The sequence below is a fragment of the Argentina anserina genome, chromosome 6 (assembly GCF_933775445.1).
Source record: "Argentina anserina chromosome 6, drPotAnse1.1, whole genome shotgun sequence".
NCBI classification, from domain to species: Eukaryota; Viridiplantae; Streptophyta; class Magnoliopsida; order Rosales; family Rosaceae; genus Argentina; species Argentina anserina.
In genome coordinates, this window is record NC_065877.1 from 10,666,701 (window position 1) to 10,674,834 (window position 8,134).

The window sequence follows — 8,134 nt, forward strand, 5'->3', positions numbered from 1 at the left end:
CCCGGTCACCCAAAACCTTCCCCTCGCGCGAAATGCGGAACAGGGTTTTACCAAAGTAGCAACAACTGAGAGACTTTTCTTTGAACTCCTGAGATTTCAAGAAAGGAATAAATTTCACGTGGCGGAGACGCCCGTCTCTTGAAACTTGAAGCCGATGCGTGCGACCCTTCTCCAGGTTTCATTTCCACTCTGCGCCTTTTTGTTTTGTCTCTGTTTTCTTGGATTTGTATCACTCCATCTCCAGTTTGGATTTGATTTCATGGAATATGAAACCGCCACACAGTTGTAGTAGCACTTTCTGGCTGTTCTGCTTCTGGGTTCTTTGTATTTTCATGATTTATGATGCCAACATTTAATGCTGCCAAATACATATATGTATTAAGTGTATATTTGTTGATGATTTTCTTTCAACTGAAACCGATGATTGGAACTATATACTTTGCCAAATCGGAGATAACTAAACTTTAGTGCCTATTTCTGATCCTGTGCTTGTGTTGATGATATTTGTTTTATTCTTATGTTCACTTGTTGAGCTTACATTTAGCATACTCTCATTTCCGCTATATCTATGGCATGGGTTGGACTGTTGAAGCTTCATTGTATTTGGACTACTTTATCGGTCTTCCAAGGATTTGTAGAGTTACATTGCATGCGTAGCTTTGATTTTCAAGCCTCGGGATCAATTTGGCTCATGCTACAGTGAGCTGGTTACTTTTATGGGTTGGTAATTCTTGTAGATGACTTTATAGTCTCTTGTTTTATCTGTTCCCAGCATGTTTATTCTTTGTGGTTGAATTTCATTTGTTTAGCGTATTTGAATTGCCATTGATATACATCTAGTTGTGTGGATATGATACACAATAGATCAACCCACCACCTTGATCTTTAGCACTATGTTGTATCTGTTATTTCCTCTGTATTTGTATAGCATGTCTTCATTCAGATGTTAGACTTTCAACAACTTTTTATCAGGTAATCCTTGAGGTTCCAATCCTCTAGTTTGTCTGCGGTCAGGAGAAGTCCTCTCGTGCAGTTGCATATTCCATGATGGGGCGAAATTCAACGCATCATTCCATTCCCTCAGTACAGGATCATGGATCTCGTCGTAGCAGAAGTCCCTCTAGGAAGAGTCAATATCAAACAGAAAGATCATATATGTGTCATAGAAATTCTCACAAAGACAGTTCTCCACCGAATGAGAGATATTCAACTCGCCCCAAGTTTCCCAAGGATGCAAGGCCACCCTCTCCTTACTATCCTTTTCCGCAGGCAAAAAGGTTAGGAAGAGCTGAAGCTGGAGGAGTGCCTGAGACAGAACAGGAAAGGATTAATGGTAGGAAGATTGGTCGGAATTTCCAGGAAGATGGTGGAAGTGATAGAAAGGAAAAAATTTCGGGAAGGAATGTTATTGATGGTAAATTTTCAAGATCTTGGCATGGTACTTCTTCATCCGATAGAGACCGCAGGAGTAGACATAGACACGTACCTCAGCGTACTGGTGATACAAGAGATGAGGAGAAAGTAATTGAGGGCCATAACAGAAATCATAGCAGATGGATTGATAGAAGCATGCATAGGGAATACAAGACTGAAAGAATGGAGAGAATGACAGCAGAAGACAGTTGGGGTCATCTGTCTTCCAGATCAAGGCATACTACTTCATCAGATCAACAACACAGGAGTAGAGATAGATCTTACTCACCTCAACATTTTTATGATACAAGACATGGGAAGAAAGTAATTCAGGAACATGAACAAAACCATGGCAGAGTGAATCATATAAGTATGCATATGGAATATGACACTGAAAGAATGGAGAGAATGATGGCAAAAGAGAGCACTAGTTACAGGTCTTCAAGACCAATGCGTGGTTCTCCATCAGATCGAAACCACAAAAGTAGATATAGTTTTCAATTACCTCAACATACTGTTGATATAAGAGTCAACGAAAAAGTAATTATGTGCCGTGAAAGAAATTATAGCAGAGGAAATTATAGAAGTATACATAGGGAAAATGATACCGATAGAACGGAGTGGTTGACAGCAAAAGAGAATACTGTTCATAGGTTTTCAAGATCAATTCACGGTCATTCTCCATCAGATCGACATTGGAGTACTGGAGATAGATATAATCAGTCGCTTCAACATGCTGATGATACAAGAGATGAGGAGAAAGTAATTGGAGGTTGTCAAAGAAATAATGGGAGAGGGAGTTATAGAAATATGCACAAAGAATATGAGACTGAAAGAATAGAGAGAAGGACAGCAAAAGACTGTTCTAGTCATTGGTCTTCAAGATCAGGACATGGGCAATTGATTTCTCCATTGGATGAACACCACAAGAACGGACACCGAACTCATTTCACTGGACAAGCTGCAGATAGTGAAGCTCACAATGAGGTGTCTGGTGATTTATACTCCCTCTTCCATTGCAACAACTTTGTTTTGAACTTCATTGCTTATCTGAATGACGAGTACAAATGGTTTTTCATATGCATGTTGATTGACAAAGTTTCTTTGGTATAGAATTAGTACTGAACTTCCATCCAAACATTATTTATATTTTAAGAATCTGTATATTTCAATTATAATTATTGTTTATGAGTCCCTCACATGTAATTTGTTTGTGGTTTCATGTTCATTTCTTTCACTTCCTACCATATATATTACGTACATAAAATCTCTGTGTGGATTTGGTGACCGGCGACGCACAACGATGGCGCGGATGGTGCCGGCCGTGCTCCCCCTCCCGGCACGGTGTCTGCCGGATCTCGAAATTTTTGCACGGTGTCCAAAAACTTGAAATTTCGAGATTCTGGCCGGTGTGGGCCGGCGATATAGCTCCGGCCGGCACCATCTGCAACGTCGCCGGTTGCTGGAATTGCCGAATCTGCACCGTGTGGGCGTCCGCAGCTGAGAAGCCCTATATATAATATAGTCTGTCTATGCTACGGATGGTCCGCACCGTGTGGATTCGGTGATTCCAGCCACCAGCGACGGCGCCGACCAACATAGCCACACCCCTCCTCCTGGCGCTCTTGTATGTGCTGGCCGGAGCTGCAGTGCCGACCCACGGCGGCCGGAATCTCGAAATTTCAAGTTTCTGGGCACCGTATGGAGATTTCGAGATTCAGACCGCCGTAGGCCGGCGTTGCAGCTCCGGCCGGCACATATAGGAGCGCCAGGAGGAAGGGAGTGCAGCTATGCTGGTCGGCACCATCATTGCGTGTCGCCGGTGGCCGGAATCGCCGAATCTGCACGGTGCAGACTGTCCGGTCGTCCGCATCTGAGAATTTATATTTATTTATATATATTCAGGAGTCTTTCATATGTAGATAGTGTATTTGGTGTTGCACCTTTGCTTGACATAATAGCAGCTCTCTTCTCCTACTTTTTGGTTATATATGTAAATGATTCTCAGTAACTGCGCAAAGTTGGGGTAGATCTTGCTATTCCTTACCCCTTCCAAGTATCATGATATTCATATCATTTTTAACTCGACTTGCAGCAAAAAATTTCGTTTGAGTTATCTGGAAACCTTGCTGTGGAAGGCAGTAGATTCAGGGGTGAGTCTTCATTTCTTGATTTTGGAACAATCAATTTTTTTCATACTTAGTTGGCTTTTTATTGTAAATTATTTTTCCTTTTTCGTAAATGTCGGTGTGGCAAGACTCCACTAATTTGAACGGGTTTAAGTTTAAAAGCCAGCCCCCAGCAATCTTTTATCATTGAATGTAAATGAACCGACAGCAATCTTTTATCTGTTCCCTTTATTATCAAATATGGCAGGAGATGGCCTTAAGAAGAAGCTTATTTCGAGTAATGAGAATGATGGTGAGAAACACTATGATAATGAAAGAACACAAGTCATATGTACGCTGAATTTAGCACCAAGAAAAAAGAAGCTTCTTGTGTTCGATCTCAATGGCTTACTAGTCTACAGAGCTTTCTGTTTCAACACGAGTGTTATTCCAAGGGATCGTGCTCCTGATGGGAAATGTGGAAACCATCTAGGTAGTGATGTAAACTGTTATTTGTTCAGTCTAATCATTTGTGAAATTGTGGATAACAATTTATTGAACATATACAAAGAGTTTAGTTTGACAATAATCAAATTTTTGATGCTGTAGTATTCAAAAGACCTTTTGCTGAGGAGTTTATGCTATTCTGCCTTGAAAGATTTGAAGTTGGAATATGGACATCTGCTCTGGAGTCAGCATTTCATTTATATCGTTTTTCAAGAAAACAATTTTTGTTTACCTATGACATGTCTCTAATATTTTTTAATGATTGGTCAACAGGAAAAATGTGGATGGCGTCTTGGACTGTTTGATGGAAAAGCTGAGAAGCAGACTCATATTTGTGTGGGTAAGTTGGAGCAGCTTAATCCTTGGTAAAGATAGGAAGCGTTGAATATTTGACGAGGAACAATTACTTATATTCCTTTGTTCAACAGGATCAGCATCAATGTACTGATTCTGGGTTCAAGTCCCTGGAAAAGAAAATGAAGCCTCTGTTTTTCAAAGACCTGAAGAAAGTATGGGATCAGTTTAAGGGAAAGTTTTCTGCATCTGATACTCTATTGATTGATGATCAGCCGTACAAGGCCCTTCTGAATCCTGTAATATCTTCAAATCCTATTCCTTTTCTCTGTTCTACCATATTAGGAAAAGTTTATACATATATCCAAATTCTAGGCCCTCTAAAGACATCTAGCCAAACTTTTGAGATATATACAATGATACACTTCAGTGTTTAACCTTTTCAAATAGTACCTTTGGATTCTCCTTAGAAACACTCGAGTTCTTAAAATTCTAGAATCTAAAAGAGTTGGCAATGTCTTTAAGGGGTCCAAGTTTGGGGTATTTTACTATTTTTGTAAATTTCTGTTATGATCTATCTAATTCATGATGCCTGCAGCCTTACTCAGGGATTTTCCTGGATCCCTACGTTCCCGATAATGGTAGTGACAATGCTTTAGGTAAGAAACACATTGTGTGCAGTATTTGAAAATTTTGCAGTTGCTTTGTCTAATAGGTGGTCTTGTTGAAATTGTGAATGAATAGATCCAAAGAAAGAGTTGGGGGAGTATTTGTCTGGTCTTGCGGTTGCAGATGATGTACAGCTTTATGTGAAGCAAAATCCATTTGGCCTGCCTGCAATTTCGTCTAGACATCCTGATTGGAATTTTTACTCGGCTGTAATCCGAAAACTTGGAAAGTATCTGTAGTCTTAAAATTCGGCTTCAATAAACTGATGAAACCGGATTCTTACCTTATGGTTGTATTTGACTGTTGAGTTCAACTTCTGCTAGTCTCATTTAAACATTTCCTCTCGCGTGTTCTTTGTCTGCATCACCTACAGGCAACAGACAAGTCACCGGTGAATGATGAAATCATAACAAAATTCTTTGATAAAGACTTCAGATGTCAGCTGTATAATTGATTTGTTCTTTTCGATTTGCAGCTGCATGTGCCCTACTTGTCTTTATACACCTCATGATATGTAATAACCTAATCGTAGCAAATTGTGACCTATGAGTATCAGGTGTTATGGATGACTCTTTCGTCCTCAACATGCATGTATTGGTGACACATTGACAGGTTTGATTTTAAAACGTTGATAATCATGTTACAAGGTACCTTTGTATGTTGGAACTTGGAACACAATATAAGAGCAGTAATTTGTGAAAATGACAGTCAAAACAATTTAAAAAATCAAAAGATGGAAGAATGATGAGGTGAGTCAAAATGATGAACTGTCATCCACTCTTCCATATTGCGTTAAGAAACCTTTGGAATTTACAGATGCTCCATTCGGATTCCCATATGTTAAAATGAACCTTGGGAATTAAACCATGCCTTGATTAAGAGGAGTTGAATGACCACAGAAAAAACGATTGATTTCAGAAACTCATATATAAATAACTACCGCTGCATGCTCGTCTTACACAACAAATGATGGCAGAAAAAAATAAGAGCAAAATTGTATGTTGAGATGAAGTGTTAGGGTGTTGATTTATTTATCTTAGTTGACTAAGGAATAGCTTGTAGTGTCATTCATTTCGTTAATGCTCAAACGCAGCGTTTTGGTTGTTAACCTGTGACATGTTTTGATGAGTGTCGAGAAGACACGACATATTTTCTTCTTTCTATGTTTTCCAATTTCGTTCTTCAATTATTGTTCATTCATTTCTTGTCTTCAATACTACTCAAAACCCAGAAGTTAGGGCTAAAACCCTAAAAAATCTGGTATCATAGCCCTCGATTCTGAGGGCGATGGGCAAATCCAGAGCGTCGATGAGTGCCGGAATGTCTTTGAGCGCCGATGTGGCTCAGGTGGAGCTTGCATTGCAGGTTCACCGGGATGAGACTTCTACGCAATTCAGTAAGGTCCAGAGCTCCATTGCTGACGTTCAGGAGTCAATGACGAACGTTCAGTCCACGGTGACCTCACTCAAGTAGGAGATCTTGTCGGAACTTCGCCTCTTGCTCATGGAGGCGAGACTCGTGCCTCCAGTCACTCCTAGTGTGCTACCCACTACTTCTTAACCATTGTTGACTGTTGGATCTGCTTCACTCTTGTCTAGCTCGGTTGGGTCGTCTCTTGTGACCACCGTTGTAGTTACGACCATGGTCACTACTTCCACCACCTCGCTTGTTCTGCCGGGTTTTTCCACAACCTCGTCCAGCACTACCTCAGTCGTCTCAGCTCTGGGTGGTTATGTTGCTTCTTCCACTTCGTTGACATATAAGAAATTGGGACATCAGGATGTCATGCTTGGTTTAGCTCGGAGTGCTGCTCACACCATACCTATTGGTACTCATGTGTTTTCTCTTGCACCTGGTGTTAGTGCTCGCTCTGCGCAGGCCTCGACTACGAGTATGGCAGGTTTATATCAACGTCCTAAGCCCACATTGTCGCTGAGTGGGTTGGGAGGGCTTGATTCTCGCCTTAACTCCTATTTTCAACACAAAAATGGCAATGGCTCTCCATATAATGGTACCGGTCCTCCATCTCACCATTATGGTTATGATAACTACAATTATGGTTCAGCTCCTTATACTCGTTACAGTGAAGTTGGTTCGAGTGTGTATAGGCCACCTTTGAGTATGCATTTTTCCATTGGTTCTCCTGCCTATAGTCAAGTGCAACTTCCCGATTCAACAACATTGTTGCCTTCCCACTCATTCAATCCTTATGCTGCTCCACCAATTCCCTGCTACATGGCCATCTATTCCTCATACAAGTTTTTGGGAGATGCCCTTTGATCACTCTATGCCTTCTATGAGACAAATGAAGTTGGATTTGGTTCATTTTAGTGGGGGAGATCCCACTGAGTGGTTGCATACTGCTGAATAATTTTTTGATTTCTACAGGGTACTGGAGGAGAAGAAAATGACTATTGATTCTATGAATTTGACAGAGAAAGCCTCAAATAGGTGGTATTTGTTTAAGCATGAGTTTCCTCCAACATGGCAAGGGTTGTTAGACTTGTTGATGAGGGAATTTGGAGGATACAACAAGGGCGATATCAAGCTGCGCTTGGTAGGATGTCTCAATCTAGTAGTGTTGATGCTTATATGGAACAATTTGTAAAACTTTCTCAGCATGTGCCTGAATTCTCTCAGGATACATTATGTTCATTTTTCATTAAAGGATTGAAGAAGGAAATCAAGTGTCATGTGAAGGCTTGAGACCAAAGAGTTTGTATGAGGCATTTGATCTTGCTCGTATTTTTGAAGATACTGATTGGGGATAGAAAACGCAGGGCAAGAGCCATACACCACACACTTGGAGTTATTCCACAGCTACTTCCAACACATCCGCAATAGGCAATTCACAGAAAATCCCTCGGCAACAAGGTCATGGGGACAATCGAGGGAATACTTCAAACATAAGGCTCACTCAAGCAGAGTCCGATGAACACAAGGCCAATAAACAATGTTTTGCTTGTCATGGTCCATGGAAACCAAGGCATAAATGAAAGAAAGTGCAGGGGCGCTTGATGGCACTAGAGATAGTTCAAGATGACGCTGCAGGTGTCTCTAGTGAGGAAGAAGCTATTGATCTTGTTGATGATAATACTAAAGCAGTTGTGACACATGAGCCAAAGTTGCAACTGCAAATTATG

General features: G+C 40.8%; 1 protein-coding gene across 3 annotated transcripts; it reads left to right on the forward strand.

Annotated features, from left to right (window-relative positions):
* Nucleotides 1-5,449, forward strand: LOC126797713 (uncharacterized). 3 transcript variants are annotated; one of them, XM_050524417.1, is made up of 10 exons: nucleotides 1-175; nucleotides 545-699; nucleotides 973-2,400; nucleotides 3,509-3,566; nucleotides 3,790-4,014; nucleotides 4,131-4,212; nucleotides 4,302-4,368; nucleotides 4,457-4,621; nucleotides 4,921-4,981; nucleotides 5,067-5,449. In XM_050524417.1, exons 3-10 carry the CDS (start codon nucleotides 1,045-1,047, stop codon nucleotides 5,228-5,230), a joined length of 2,178 nt encoding a protein of 725 aa, XP_050380374.1. In that variant the 5' UTR covers nucleotides 1-175; nucleotides 545-699; nucleotides 973-1,044; the 3' UTR covers nucleotides 5,231-5,449. The 3 variants fall into 3 exon arrangements, with proteins under 3 accessions (XP_050380374.1, XP_050380371.1, XP_050380373.1); XM_050524414.1 differs by having other exon boundaries at nucleotides 593-699; XM_050524416.1 differs by lacking the exon at nucleotides 545-699.
* The last annotated feature ends 2,685 nt before the right edge of the window (nucleotides 5,450-8,134 follow it).

What these genes read in the sequence shown, in the direction of transcription:
- LOC126797713 (XM_050524417.1), top strand. Translation starts at nt 1,045, where the DNA reads ATGATGGGGCGAAATTCAACGCATCATTCCATTCCCTCAGTACAGGAT. An exon ending in GGAAGGCAGTAGATTCAGGG is followed by an intron (nt 3,567 to 3,789) that starts GTGAGTCTTCAT and finishes CAAATATGGCAG; the next exon opens with GAGATGGCCTTAAGAAGAAG. An exon ending in ATATGGACATCTGCTCTGGA is followed by an intron (nt 4,213 to 4,301) that starts GTCAGCATTTCA and finishes ATTGGTCAACAG; the next exon opens with GAAAAATGTGGATGGCGTCT.